This window comes from Poecilia mexicana, unplaced genomic scaffold (assembly GCF_051168715.1).
Source record: "Poecilia mexicana isolate PSO_F unplaced genomic scaffold, ASM5116871v1 scaffold_13, whole genome shotgun sequence".
Lineage (NCBI taxonomy): Eukaryota > Metazoa > Chordata > Actinopteri > Cyprinodontiformes > Poeciliidae > Poecilia > Poecilia mexicana.
The window spans coordinates 633,209-649,518 of record NW_028263382.1 but is presented as its reverse complement, the minus strand read 5'-3'; the positions used below and the strand labels follow the sequence as shown (position 1 = coordinate 649,518).

Sequence of the window (16,310 nt, the reverse complement as noted above, 5' to 3'; positions counted from 1 at the left end):
GTTAAGGCATGGCTTGGGGCTGATTATTTAAAAAATTCTAGGGGGCGCTGTAGAGAAATTAGGCCACGCCCATCAACGACTGTTATGGATTCCTGTTCGGGGATGAATAAGGATGCATCCTAGTGAGTTTGGAGCAGCTGGGCTGAACGATGTGGAATCTAAAGCCAAACGTATGGCAGCGGCGTTCCCTCTGCTTCGCCGCACTGCCATGGCCACGCCCACTACTGAAAACTCTTTGCGCTTTAAAGCAAGTGAGACCAACATGTAATCTGTCATCCAACATAGAATCATCTTGATTAGGTCGAGAGAGCCATAGATGGAGCTGTACAAGTTAAAAAAAGGCACTTCCTGTTCTGAGGGGGCGGGGCTTAGATGACGTCAGACTATGATGACATAGGATCGTCAGGCATCCCACCAGGATCAGTCATGTCAAGTTTGGTGCAGCTGGGCTCAAAATTGTGGAATCTACAGCCAAACGTATGGACACGGCGTTACAGGTCACTTCGCCATGCCGCCACGCCCACCTGCTCCATCAAAACCAAACAGGGTTGGAATCCATGACACACCAACATGTTTTCTGTCTTTGGACACAGTTTCATATTGATTAGGTCAAAGGGGTCAGATAGCGACCGTTCACAGTAAAACATAACACTTCCTGTTCTCAGGGGGCGTGGCCTAAGTGATGTCATCATTTGACCATTGGGTATTGTAGGGGACCTGATGATGATCAATCACTGAAAGTTTGGTGCCTCTGTGAGTTTTTTTGTAAAAGTTATAACCGTTTTGTCTTTCATGGCGAATCCATGAACTTTGACCCCAGGTAACCCCCCTTCAGGAAGGTCGAAAACGCAAACCTTTGATAACTTTGAATTGGCCATGCCTTATGAACGATCTGACCGAGTTTGAAGCCGATTGATCGAAATTCCTAGGACAAGTTCGATCAAATGCGAACCCTGTAAACAGCCAAAATCGGGTCAAAATCAGAACTTCAATCCAAAATGGCCGACATTCTGTGATACTTGCACTATGACATTAATTGTAAATTCTGAGTGTCTTGGGGAGCTCTACAAGTGTACCAAATTTCAAGTCTCTACGATGAAGCAAGTGAATAGGAAAGGGTCTTTTGAAAGTTGCCAGGTGGCGCCCTTGAGCCGTTTCTTGTTTGATTTTTGCAGTTACCTTAAAATACGTAAATTTTACACAGGCTTTATGCGCCCGCCAAGTTTGGTGAGTTTTTGAAAATGATAAAGCCCCCAAAAAGCCAATTCATTTGGGCTAAGAATCATAATAATAAACAGCACGATACAATAGGCCTTCGCAGCGCTTAGCTGCTCGGGCCTAATAAATTGACCAAACGGGCACTTGGGGGCAAGGAGCAAAAAGGGCAGGTGCTCAAGCAACCCTAGACCCCCTCCCTCCCCCCTCTGCACGAGCCTGTAGAATAGCCATAATTAAAATGAATATTTTGCCCAGAGTCAACTTTATTAGCTTAATGCTTCCCCTCCCACTGCCCTCTTGGTATTTGTGTGATTTACAATCAGCAGTAACAAAGTTTGTTTGGCAAGGTAAATGTCCTTGCATTAAGCTCACTACAATGCAACGAGAAAGACAGGCAGGTGGCCTGTCACTTCCCAACTTTAGATTCTATAAGTGGGCCTTTCCTCTGAGGCCTGTTTTATCTTGGTTTCATCCTGAGGTGCAGGTCTCATGGCAAGCTATGGAGGAGCGATTGTTGGCTCCATACTCCTTTGCTAGCATTTTGCATTCCAACATATCAATCATCATTGCCGTTTGAGATTTGCTCCTATAATTTTGTATTTGCTATTTATTTGGAGAAAGGCAGAGAAAGTAGCTGGTTGTTCTTCTGGAGTTGGTCCGAATTTTCCAATATTTAAAATGACAGGCTGTTGATTGGTGATTGCCCTATTCATTTTCCCATCTGGGAAAATAAAAATATTCACATGCTCGGTGACATTTATGGAAAAGGAGGATTACTCATATATGTTATACGTTTGATGTGCCAGTTACCTCCTTTTTCTTCTACTTGCAGTTAAGATCATCTTTAAAAGACAGTGCTGTCTGCTAGCAGGGCTCTCTCACAACACAACCTCTCCAAAAATTGTTAAATGCTGTTAAATTTACAGCTGGATTTGTTTCAAGACTATATCGGTTTTTGTTACAGTAAACTTACAGATCTCTGGCATTAGATTTGACTTAGAAAAAAGACATCCCAGGTATCGAGCTGTTATTTGATTGAGATGAAATATGGACTAATGCGAGGTTGGCATCTGAAATTCAGACCATCAACAAATTCATTTCAACTTTATACATAGGGTATATTTAACTCCCAGAACACTTCATTTGATGAAGGTTATTAATAATTCTAGATGTACCCTCTGTTCTGCGCACCTGTGGTCAAATTTTGGAAGATGGCTACCTTTAATTTATCTAAGATGCTCAAGATCTGATTGCTTTGCTCAGCTGCTATACTCATTCTGAACGATTTGTCAAAACCAGAGCTGACACTGGTTGGCACTGTTGGCAGGACTCACAGCTGCAAAAAAACTGGTAGCAACACATTGGAAACCTCCACACTCACTCTCTTTACAAGCATGGATTTTAACATATTTGGACATTTTTTGTCGATGGCGAGAGTTAATGGAGCTAAAGAATCTACCATCAAGGCATGGAGCTCGCTTCTAGTGGCTCTTCGTGAATTTCAGATGTAAGATGGGAAATGGCTATGAAGCTATTGGATCCAGGGGTTTTATCAGAGGGTTATAAGTTTTAATTTTTTTTTTTTACTAATTCATTCAGTTATTTATTTGATATTTTTATCCCTTTTCTATGTGATTTGTGTTTTTTTCTAATTTCTGTACACATACACACATATATATATATATATATATATATATATATTTTTTTTTTTTTTTTTTCCATTCAGCACTTTGTGCTTCTCCAAAGTACATTTGAGTATATGTACTAAAATGCAAAGGATAATAAAAATTTGATCACAAAAAATAGTCTGAGCAAATACAGTAGAGAAATGTTTGCGCTGTTGTCTGCAGTTGGATCAGATCTGAGACCAGTCTGTCTCTCAGTGACATGCAAACCTCATTACTCAGAGATGACATCCTGAGGGACTGTTTCCAAATTAAACCTATGTGTAACTCTTTAAATACAGCCATTATTCAACATGGAACTGACACAACCAAAAAGAAAAAGAAAACATTCAGATGATCGAACCCCTGCCTTAAAAAGATCTTGACACCACGCAGTATCACACAGAGTTTGGTATTCCACAGTATGGTGGGTCATGAGTTTATCAAATTCAGACTGCAATAATAGATGTTCTTTATAAATATACAGGGAACAGAAGGTTACATACTTACTATCAAGCTGTGAGATTTGCTGCCCAAGTTTAAGCAATTTCACATTCCTTAATTTTTTCTCATAATGAACATAGGAGATTATTTCTCTCTTGACAAAAGCTTTGAGTTATTCTCAGAGAAGAGCAGCAGAGACCCCTGGGGTTCTATTATATATATATATCCTTTGTTCAGATAGATACGTCATTCTCACTGCATGATCAATGTGGACCTCTAAGGGCACAACTATCGGTTATATTCCACATTAAGCTTACACAAGAAGAGCAAGCACTGTGGCTTTTAAACCTTTTCCTACCTTACTGAAGCATCGCTGCTGAATCTCTGAAGGGGGCCAAGGTGCATTGGCACCAGCGTGTGATTGGTGCGCACCCCTGGCTTTGTGCTCTGTTGAACTCATCAAATATTCAATGCATCAATTGTAAATATGTCTTTCAAGAGAGACTCCTGAAAGACAACAGGCATACTGTATGGTATATGCTCCAAATTGAAATATATTCAGAATAGACTGCAGTATATTCTCAGGCTGTAGAACAACAAGATAACTCGGCAACAAAATTAATGCAAGATAATTCATATGGGCCCCATTGGTGCCAGAGTATAAATATAAGCATTTATTGGACATTCCAGGAGAATAATAACTTGAGCTCAAAAACACTTCTGCTGTGTAACGTTCACCTGGCTAATTTTATGCACATGCTACTGCAAGCTCCACCATCTGGTCAAGAGAGAGACACAAACACACTCACACTCATGCGCACACACACTTGTTGAACTCCTCTGCAGGTGACTTGGCATTGCTTCTCTCCATCAAGGATGTAGCTTGACGTCACTGAAATTGTGCCGTTGCATCAGTGGAAACTTAGTAATGACAGAGGATCTAATGGAAACTGATGTCAGAGACAGACCAGGGTTAGTGTGTGTATTTGTGTGAACCAGGTTCTTATATCCTTGTGGGGACCTATTTCTGTCTACAATGTGGGGTTGTGGGAACCACTGCTCCTTTTGGGGGCATTTTCTTGGGTTAGGTGATAGGTTTAGGGCTAAGGTATGAATTGACTTTTGGTTAAGGATAGGGTTGGGTATGTGATGGTTAGGGTAAGGATTAGGCTGTAGAAAAAGTCAATGTAAAGTCTCCACAAGATGCAAAAACACGACTGTGTGTGTGTGTGTGTGTGTGTGTATGTGTTTGTGTGTGCATTTGTTTGTAATGCCTTGTGGGGACCATTTTTCTGACACACACTACATTGTGGGGACCCACTGCCCCTTGTAGGGACCAGGCTTCAGTCCCCACAAGGGGAAACGCTGTTTTTGGGTCAGGGGTCAGATTTAGGACTAGGGTGTGAATTGAGTTTTGGTTAGAGTTAGGTATGTAATGGTTAGGGTTAGGATAAGGGTAAGGTTGAGGCTGTAGAAATGAATGGAAGTCAATGGAAAGTCCCCACAAAGACAGCCACGCAAACGTGTATGTGTGCGAGTGTGTGTGTGTGTGCGTGTGCGTGTGTGTATGTGTGTGTGTGTGTGTGAGAGCGAGACCGTTGTGAAATACAGGTGTGTACTTACTGCACAGAGCTATAATGTGGCTGCTGTCTTCATGCACAAATTTCTTAGTTACAGCCTCTTCCATTATCTGTTTCACCTGCACAAAGAAAAACAGAGCTGGTCACCTCAGAACAGGTAGGAAGTATTGCTTACTATTAGAAACATTAACCATTTTCAGGATTAAGATAATCTAAATGTGTGTCCATCAGGCAAAAAGTGACCAAAGAAGAAAGTGGTGAAAGAAGTAAATGCTTGAAAGTTCATACATCCAGCCCTTTGTAGTTTAAATACATGAATAAATTAGTTTGATACAGGCTGAAAGGTCTTAGAATGTATGACATTTTAAACTGTCAGTTATTTATAATATTAGTTGTAAATTAGTTATTTACAATAACTGCAGCTTATGAGTTAACATCTCAAAGAACTATTTTAATGAAAAATCCCAAAGTAGACATCTAAATAACCTTCTCAGTGTTAGTGTTTCTGTGCTGTCAGCACTTTCTTGTTAGGTATGCATCTCAAAAGATTTCATTCTACATCTACAGAAACCACAGCTATCCTAACTATCTGGATTATGCATATCCATAAGAGATATGATGCTTGACACAGTACTTAACAAGCTTCTGTTTTTGTTGTTGGAGACTACACAGAATGCTGCACCAGCATGACCTCTGAGAATCTACAAATATTTTTGTAACTAGCAATCTCCTGAAGGCAAACTCACCAAAGCCAAGGGATTCTGTGTCCTCGTAAAATGCAGAATAAGGATGGTGTGTACTTGTACAGCACTTTATTAAGTCCAAGGGACCCCAAAGCACTTCACACTTACATTCAGTCATTTACCCATTCACACACGCTGATGGTGGCAACTACTGGATTGAAGTTCAATGCTCTCTCAGAAGTTGTCAAACTCTGTAAAACAGATCTGTATTCACTCAGGAAAGAAAATCTCAATTCTGGTGTGGTGGTGCACTGTGTTAAAGAAACTGCACAACTGGATCTTTTCCTCGTAAACATAAATTTTACAATTTTACAAACTGCAGACCTAATTTTCAACCAGTGGAGAACAATGAGAACTGAGGAGCTTAAACATACGGTAACACTTTATTTGAAGGGGGTTGAATAAGACTGACATGACACTGTCATAAACATGACATAACACCTGTCATGAACATGAATAAGCCTTCATGAATATTTATGACTGTTGTCATAAAGCGTCATTCGGTAAATTATGACACTTTTAATGCAAAGTTGACATTATTCAAAATGTCTTTGTTATGACAACTTGACATTAACCAGGAAATAATTACTCTTTAAACTTTACCTTTAATAACATAAAGTTACCTAATTTTTAAAGTGCAATCAGTAATACTTTTATAACAAATTTATATCAGTATTGATTTCTTGGTTAAGGGTTAGGATTAAATATTCATGAAGGCTTATTCATGTTCATGACAGGTGTTTATGACAGTGTCATGTCAGTCTTATTCAACCCCCTTCAAATAAAGTGTTACCAAACATACTGTGGAAAGGTGGAACATCGAAGGAACCAGACAAGTGATAGATGAGTGGATGCAACTGGGAAAAGAAGCAGGTAGGGGCAAATTAGGAAATTGCTAAGAACAGAGAAGGGGAGCAAAAAGTAGTCTGAGGAAACCTGAACCTAGTACAAATGATAGAGAAATAGCAATCCAATGAAACAAATCAATGAGAATAAATGAACTAACCTAATTTTTGTGTTGTTAGCAAGTACAAGGAAAACAAAAATAAAGAAGTGACAGAAAATAAGTGAAACTAAAAGTCTAATCACCGAAGGTTAAAATGCTTAGGTACTGTACATTTGTAGATTCTCCTAAGTAGGTGATCACAGCCTACTCAGGCTTGAATGCTTGACTGTCCTCAATCAGTCAAGCATTTCCACTGGCTCTAATAGCCCGGGCTCGGCTCTACTTGGCTTGCTTTGCGAGTGTTTCCACTGTTCCATTGTTCTAATTCTATGCTAAGAATAACTCCAGATCCGGCCCGCCTCCACATTTAGTCCGGCCCCCTGAACAATACCAGAGAGCATTTAGATTTTTTTTCATATACCGTATTTTCCGGACTATAAGCCGCTACTTTTTTCCTAAGCTTTGAACATTGCAGCTTATAGCCCAGTGTGGCTTATATGTGGATTTTTCTTCAACCACCAGCGGTTCTTTAGCAGAAAGTGAATCATTGGAAGTCAAAATTGGAAATAAAAGAAGAAAGGGCCCATTAAAACGGAATTAGGTTTTAATAGGGAATTGAAATTTGAGAATGTTGTTGATCAGTTAAATAGCATTGAGGGGAAAAAGAAGATTTTTCGTTTTATTAAATAATACTGGAATCATTATGAGAATTTGAGGCATAGATATTAGGATCCAATAGATGGCAGTAGTGCAACAACAATGGATGCAAGCTTTCGTTGAAATCTAGAAGAAGAAGAAGAAGAAGAAGAAGAAGAAGACAGAAGAAGGAGAAGGAAAAGAAGAAGGCGCCCATTTTTATTTAGCACATACTAGTAGCAGACATGAAGGATCAGCACTTTTACTCTTACAGTTACTGTTTTTGGAAACTACTGTAATCAGTTCAGTTAAATCTAAACTTGGCAACTTTTTTCCTTTTCAACCGTAATAAATGTGATATTCAATTGACCTGTTGTGACTCAAATGTTGGGTGTGGAAAACCTAGAGGGGCAGAGATATCTGCGGCTTATACGTGTATGTTTACTGGGTTTTTAAAAAAACAAAAAACTTTGGGGTTGCGGCTTATAGTGCGGAAAATACGGTATTTATTTCATAAATAGTGTTATTTCCAGGATTTTTTCTGTGAAGAACCCATCACAGACTGTGATGTCTGTGAAAAAACTTTCAGAAGAAAAGACTTACTGAATAGACACATGAGGGTTCACACAGGCGAGAAGCCATTTTTGTGCAAGACTTGTGGAAAAGCATTTTGCCACAGCAGTAGCTTAAAAACTCATTTCATAACTCACACAGATGAGAAACCTTTTCAATGTGTTGCGTGCGAAAAAAGTTAACTTAGAAAAACAGATTTGATACGTCACATGAGACGTATCAAATCTGATATGGTTATTTGATTGTAACCCTCTCTGGGTTACAATCAAATAACCCAGAGAGGGTTATTTGATTGTGCTTTCTGGAAAACAATTTTTTACATTTAGGCACTCCTGCAATGGTCACACTTTTTCTGTTACAAACTGACTCCACCCCCCCACCAGAGAAGGGAAAAGTTATGTGGCCCTCACAGGAAAAAGTTTGAGAACCCCTGCTCTAGTTTAATTATGTTTATTAGGTCTAGTTATTCTTTAGTATAATATTTATTTCCTAGTCCTCTGTGTACACTCCATCACCGCCTGTGCTACTTTCTCCCTCTCTCCTCACACCTGCAATTAGTTAGCCAATCAGCCCAAGACCATTATTCCACATTCACTCTCCCAGGATATAAACACTTCTGCTGTGGTCACTCTTTGCTGATTCCTCCTGTTATCTCCCTGTTATAACATGTTTACTTCCCCATCAAAACGTTGCTTGCTTTTTGTTCCTGTTTTGTTCTGCTCTGGCTCCCTATGTTTCCCATGTTTTCTTAAGTTTGTTTTTTAAATTTTTTTTCATTAAATAATAAAATGCACTCGCCTTCTCTGCCTCTCTGCATTTGGGTCCACCATCAAAATCTACAACATGACAGTTAAATTCCATCAGCAGTCAATTTTCTGATGCATCTCTACTTTGCATTTTCTAGTAATTCTGTCCTAATTTTACAAGATATCAAATCTTACTGACAGCGTCGTGGCAGTACTACTTTGGAAAATCCCTGTGATCTTTGGCACCTCACTGTGGAATGTAACTGATGAAGTAATCGGGCATCACAGTGTCTAAAGTCTGATAAGTTTCTAGACACAAAAAGAAGATTTATGTATCTCAGCTATTCATCAAATTTATTCACAAATGGAGACCGTCAATTTGCAATGTTCTTGTCTCTTAGAGATATGATGTACAGTGAATATGTGGGTACCTTAATGAAGATGCATTAGAAAATATTTCATTCTGAAGCAAGAACTGCAATCAGAATCAATTCTTCTTTTGTAAGTTTCTCAAAGAGAGATGTTTGAGAAACTTATAAAAGAAGAAATGTGAGGAACGCTATTTAGATTAAAGCATTGGTACGTAGTAAAAACAATGAGCTCATCAGAGATTTAAAAATCTGTGTTAAATCACTACTACAATATTCATGGCCGACTGCTTCACAAACAACATCCTTCACCAATTAATGTTTTGATGGTTTGTTTCAATTAGCTTCCAGCCTGGCCCTGTTGTCACAGCTTTTACTACAGCTACATGTTCCACTCACACAGTAGGAGCAATTTTACAAGTGCTGGAAGGGAATGTTTTAGTATGTTTTTCTGCTATTTGCCTGTAAAACAGGTAAATATTTCCAAAAATACAGTGATGTCAGAGTGTCAAGCACCAGATTATAAATATGGAAATAGGAGACTGTTGCAGTCTCCTATTAATATCTTGACACATATCCTAACACATATCCTAATATCCTAAGGACAACTCTGACAACCCAGACCAAACTTTCATACCACTCATTTCCAATTATTACAGTTTTCAGAAAACATTCATGAGCCTTTCAACCGTTATCTACAGCATCTCTGGGGAAGTGAGCCTGAGAGAGCTCAACAGACCGGACTCAATCTGCCGTTCGCTTGTCTAGGTTCTCTCTCCCTGAATTAATTGTTTTATGTAATTAATTTGCAGCATGTCTGACATCTCTGCCTTGTTGGAATATTGTAATTCCGTAACAGGAGGAACATATTAACTTGTTAGTCTGATAATAAAGCTTTGGACTACATTCTCTGCACTGACTACAAACCTCTCTATGGCACTGTACCCACTGGTTCTTACCAGAGCTCAGTTTCAGCAATTTCCCCACACATTTTTCAGTTCAATAATATTTGACTCCATATGCAACCCAACTTTACAGACAAAGCTTGAAATTATTAACTGCATGTCTTATGTTTCTCCCATTGATTTTCATTCCAGCAGCAGTGGGGTTTAGGTGCTTTGTGGATAAAAACTGTCAGCACGTCATTTGTTTTCAGCTTGGGAACTTGTTAGAGTCTTAGCCAGTTTTACTCGTATAAATGATTCAAAGTCTTCTGAAATGTTGAGAGCACAAATGTAGGTCCTTCAGATGTTATGTTCGGCTCCAGTGTGTCTCTGTGGTACCCGTTTGTGTTCACTGTCTACCCATGGCTGCCGGCGTCACATTCATGTCCCTAATTCTTGCCTAGAGCTCCTTCAGACTAGCCAGCAGCAATGAGCAAACACCTGGTGGAACTGCACATTTGCTGAATTACCTCTCAGTGAAATACTGATAAAATGTTGTTAAAGGGTTAATAGAGGAGCCATGCTGTGGATGTCATGTCAGAACAGGTCCTTTTAACCCTTTCATGCATGAATTATGATCCTTTGTGTCAGGATTTGTTTTCCAATTTTTTGTTTTTGATTTTCTTAAGGCATAAAAAAAAGGTAGAAAAATATTTTGTAAAAAAAAAAATTCTTTTTTTATTTTATTTTTTTAGGTGATCAATTGTAATGTTATCCAAATACAAAGTTATTTGAAAACTACATCAGTAGTATTGTTCTGTAGGGGTTATCTGATGTCACAATATTTTTTTTTACCTGCAAGTGTCGTCTACAGTAGGAGAGAGAGGGTTGGTTGGCATGCTTTTTTGTCTGTTGGTCATGTTGGATTAAACAGAAATAATTTATTGCATTTGCAGCTGATGGCCAGTAGTTGATAGTGTATTTTATGATGCATTAGTGTCCACTTCAGTGGTCTGTGTGCATTTATAACATAAAAATCCACAAGAACAACAAGAAAATGGCTTTTAGATGAAATTAAGTAAAATTTCTTTTAAGTCATATTTGATATATTTATATGCAGCATTTTCATAACAACTGAAGATAACAGTTAATCAAGTTTAATCAAGTTTTTTTATTTAAAATTTCAGTAACAAGGTATTTCAAAGTGCTATACATCATAAAAACACAAAACAACATACAGTAAATAATTGAGAAACCAGTAACAAACATTACATTTTGTAGAGTGCAATCATTAAAATCATAAGTACACATCAAATATGGTGGTCACTGTTTCATTTAAGATGTTTCAAAAGCAAATCTAAACGGGCGAGTTTTAGTCTAGATTTTAGTCTAGAGCAGTGTTTTGGATGTTTTGCAGTTTTATGGAAATTTAATTATTTTTTAGATTCATGCATTTTTCATTATATGGTTTCAATTAGTATCCAATTAAATAAAATTAAAAAGTATACTAATGCTGACAAAAAGATTGGTGAGTAGTAGTAGTATGTGATCTAACAAGAAACAGGAGGTAGAAAAAGATTGTTTAGAATTCCTTACATTACGCAAAGTCTTTGTTCCACAACAATCAACATATCTTTGAATTAGATTAAAAGGTTTGTGCTGTCACTCCAAACTACCTTTTAGGAAACAAATGATTTTATGTGAACAATCTTTACAAATATATTTCACATTATATGTTTGTAAACAGGGTAAAAATTAAGACATTTACAGCTATTTGAAAGGCAACAATATGTTTTAATATAATATTTTATTTTATATTTTAATGTTCAATATTTCCAAGTGGTTTGAAGAAATTATTAGTTTTTTGAAAACTGATGTTAAAATTGTGTGCTTGGAAGATCAGAATGTAGCACTGGAATGAATTGAGGAGAACTTTGTGGACACAACTATAATAACTAGCAGGCTATCAGACAGTTTAAATAATGTGTTTGGAGCTTGGGCAACAAGTCTGAAATTCTGCTGCAGCTGTCTTGCAAATAGAAAATAAAGAAATAGAATATTAATTAAACTTTAGGTGTTTTTGAAATCAATAAAGATGGTTAAATTCAGCCTCCTGGAGTGATTTGAATTATTTTTTAAGATATTTCCATAATTGGTTGAAAATGACAAATCCAGACAAGAACCAAGACGTCAGCCCATAGGCGTAGGAAGCGGGGGGGGACGCGGGGGACATGTCCCCCCCAATATTGGAGAGAGCCACATTCGTCCCCCCCCCCAATAATTTCACTGCAGTTGCAAAGAATTTTAAAATCTTCCACTCGGGTGCTTTTATTTTGAAGGCGCACAACAGCGCATTCAGCAGAGCGCTTCCTCCCCCTGCCCCCTCTGAATGGCTCAGAGTAAAGGCAGCAGCAGGCGGAGTCAGAAACTCCGTTTGAAGGAGGTAAACGATCTGTCAGGAATGTTGCCATGAATATCGCTCGTTTATAACATCTTGTTGTCAGTTTACTTTCATATATAGAACTAAATCTTTTTGGTTTAGCTGTTTAAATTCTGGAATAGTCACATGTCCAAAATTTTACCATTAACTTTAACAGTTAGCTAGTCTAATCACAATGATTTAGACTGAAAAGCAGCAAAATGAGCCTTTTTATTATTTAAACTGAGCAACACCTGATCATACTCGACCACTTAACGTGTTTATATATTATATTATATTATATTATATTATATTATATTATATATTTAGGAGAACAGCTGTGCTAAAATGATGTTGAAGAAAGGTGAAGAAGCTCTGGTGAGGTCTTCATTTAGTTTATTGAAATATGTATTAACTGTTTTTAATTTTTAAATAAACTAAACTATTTTATTATGAGAGGAGCAGGTCAGGGAAGACATACGAGAGCCAGTTGGCGTTTCAGGGTGTGAAGATATGTACTGTTATCACTACGTGTTAGATACTCTGTATGTTAACGGAGGTCAACAGCAAGCCAAACTCAAATTTCATGAGCCAGGAAGCTGAGTGTCTTGCTCCTTTAATACGTTTTCTTGACACAACTTGAGTAGTGTAGAAAAGCTCAATGAAAGGTTGAGTGAAACTACAAGAAACAGAAAAACAAACATACATCAGCTCTGAATACAAAGAATAAACCTCTTGTGTCTGAACAGAACTAACCTGAGCGTCAGTTAAAAAACAGTTACGTAGCAACTGTTGCTATGTAAATAAAAACTCAGAATATGGCTTTTCTAGAACAAAAAAACATTTAAAAAATAATCTCAAAATAAACCAACAAAACAGACAACACCAAAACAGAAGATTGACTCACAGCCATTGCTTTCGGAGGTGCAAGCAAAAATTGACAACAGAGGAGGTGCAGTTCACACATTAACAGGCAGGCTCTCTCTCTACCAACAGGTATTCCAAAACTGCAACAGCCTCTGATACCTACAATGCACTGTTCTCTAAAAATTCTCCTCCAAAATAAAACACAGAGAAACCAATAGAACTCTTTTTAAAACTAATCAAAAACATCCCCAACATCCAGCCTGGGCAGAACAAGATATAAAAATTATATTAATGATAATAGAACCAGAAAGGAGAACAGGAGGAGACTGATGTCAGGTTGATTTCTTTCAACGCTTCAATATTTTTTCATTATTTCCACACCATAAGGTTAATGGTTAGAAGACGATAAGAAAAGTGCTTGAGGAGAGGTTTAAAAATAAATTAGTAAAAAATTTTGCTACACAGTAAATAGAGTTGAGATGTATAATAATGTATACATCTGAAAATTAAGTTGTTTAAATTCTCATTCTGTATGATAAAAACATTTTTTATATATTTAGTTCATATTCTGACACTGTACATTACTAAAAGTGTCTGTTGTAAATACATGAATCCATGCAGGAACATCAGGCTGCAGAGAGTTAGAGGGAGGCAGAGACAGAAACACATATCCGTAGATATTTTAGTTAAATGTTTGAGGCTGAAAATGACAGGAGAAAAAAAAAACATTAGTCTTTTTGCCTCTGTTTTTCATGGATCTTTGGTAAGTTACTGAATGCAGTGCTGGAAAGTGAGACTGAGTTAACAGTGAGGAGCTAAGGTATCTGTTAGACGTGAAAAGTATAATTTTTATTTATTTTGTAGATCAAACTGTTGCACGGATGTAGAGAAATGTTCAAGAAGAACAAAACTTGTTTTTTTAGATTTTATTTTTGTTGGTCAAACTGCTGTATTGAGTTTAAAACTGTTGTGTCTTATTTTATGAGCTGTTTTCTACTTTGGTTTTAGAAATAAGTAAAACCTGTTCAATTGCCAGTCAATTTATATCAATGCATTTTGACCAATAAGATACATCAGAATCTGGTCGGCTCTGTGCTACCAGAGTATGTAGCTTGCTAGTTGTGAGGCAAATGCTAAAGTGAGTGTTCATCCTGGAATGACAGTCATTATACTGCATAACTTTAATCTGATTATTGGATTGTAAATAGTAATGTGTTAGAATACTTGTTACTGAAACAAGGGTCAGATTAGAGTAATGTGTTACTGATGTGTTGATGGCATCATTGTTTGACATTTCTGCTCAAGCTATTTAGGTTTCCGATATGCGTCCCCCCCAATGACAGATTCGTTCCTACACCCTTGCGTCAGCCTCACAACTGCTGGTCATGAGTGTCCCCTGCCTCTGACATGTAATCTGGAGAATCAAACGCATCCCCACGCTTCCATCCAGCCTCCAAACCCTGAGGTCTGCCATCATCCTTCATACGAGTTATAATATCTTGTCCTATAATAAATGCTGAGAATAGAAAAACTGTTTTAAGTTCATTCAACATTAAAAATGTACGTCCTCATTTAACCTGAAACTCCTTGGATGAACTCCTAGGATTAAGTATCATGGTGCATCCATGTAGTGTTATACAGTGTCAGAGACCCAGGACAAATAAAGTAAATGACACCATCATACAGTAAATATACCTGAAAGCTAAACTGCCTGAATTGTCATGAAGCTGAGTTGGAAGGCTTCCATGCAGCGCACACCAAACCTTCAGACTCTATGACGTTTGAACTTAGTTGAAGTACATATAAGGGTTTGAGTGTGCAGGTTTCTTTTTCATTTTCATGTACATGAGTTTCCATTACATATATATATTTTCTTTATTTTCCCTAAACATGCGTTTTTGTCAAGAAAAATAGGTATTTTGTTTTATCTTTTTTTGCTCCTCCCTCTTCTGCTCGCTGTACTTCTGCTTGCTGTTTTTCCGCTGCATCGTTATGTTAGTGAGGAGAGCTGCCTTCTATGTCTACTATTGGCCAATAGAGCTTTGGAACCAACGTCACTGCGTCATATGTTGTGGGGTGTTTAGGTGCAGTCGCTCGGTGCCATCATTAAAGGCCACAGACCAAAACAAACTTCATCCCGGTGGTTTTGTTGTGTTACCGACCACAGTGAAGTTAGTTTCGAGTTGGATATTGGATTTTCCAATATCTGCCGAGCAAGTGGCATTTAGCTCAAAGTTGAGCCAATTTATGAACGCTAATTTCAGTCATCCGTTCTCTAGCTCCCTCCTCAAGCGCTCGGAGGTTCACAAAACTAGTGACTAACTACATATTACTTAATATTCACATTTCTTTGCTGGTATTACTTAAAAGTGTTGCATTTTAATATCTCACTTGAATTCCTGATCTACATGCAAATACTTGATATAATGTAAACACTGAGAAAAGGGGAAAAAAGGTTTGTGAAATGCAGAGTATTACAAATGAGATTCAATTTTAATGTAGGTACAAAGAGGATAGCAAAATGAACAGTGAATATATAGTATACTTAATAGCAGTTACTCAAACATCAGACTTGTTTGCCTTTACTGGTGATGAAAACACGTCACTCTGGAGGAAAGGAAGACCGGCTCAGCCCAATCCAGGATGACTACAGTGTCAGGGTAGCCATTAAGATCTGCAGGTAGATTTTTGTATATATGGTCCTCTGGTTTCCAGATCCTAATTTAGCTAAGTACTGTAAATAAAAAAGTTAGTCCATGTTGTGATGATCCGGCAGACCGAGAACCAATAGACGCCATCAGCTGGCCAGCAGGTCCAGGTGCTTGGGTCCAAGGGAAAGGTAATCAGCACAGCAACTCAATCATGGCTCAGAAACACATCACGAGGTGTTGCGATGCAAACCTGAAAAATTAAAAACAAAAAAACAATAAGCGTTCATATTTAGCTACACAACGTAATCAAAACTAATAAACCCCAAGCTCTTTTTGAGAGTTTTTCTTGAAAATAAATGGACAATATCACAGGAAATTAAATGTTTAAGTGAAACAGTTCTGGTATCACAAAGAAACTGCAAAAAATATTTCAGAGGTGTAGCAACACTGAAGTTACTGAGTAAGAGTGAACTGAAATACTACTTAGAAAATGCATGTTAAAATCTGAATAATCTTTTGAAAGTATGAAGCTGAAATTAATTTAAACTACTAGCAGACGCAGCACAGGGTT

General features: G+C 37.7%; 1 protein-coding gene across 1 annotated transcript in view; it reads right to left on the bottom strand.

Annotated features, from left to right (window-relative positions):
• sgsm2 (small G protein signaling modulator 2) overlaps positions 1–16,310 on the bottom strand; it is a 182,480-nt gene that overhangs the window by 150,832 nt on the left and 15,338 nt on the right. The window contains exon 2 of the mRNA XM_088011428.1: positions 4,950–5,025. Coding sequence (XP_087867554.1) covers positions 4,950–5,025 — 76 coding nt within the window. The remainder of the gene's footprint in view (positions 1–4,949; positions 5,026–16,310) is intronic.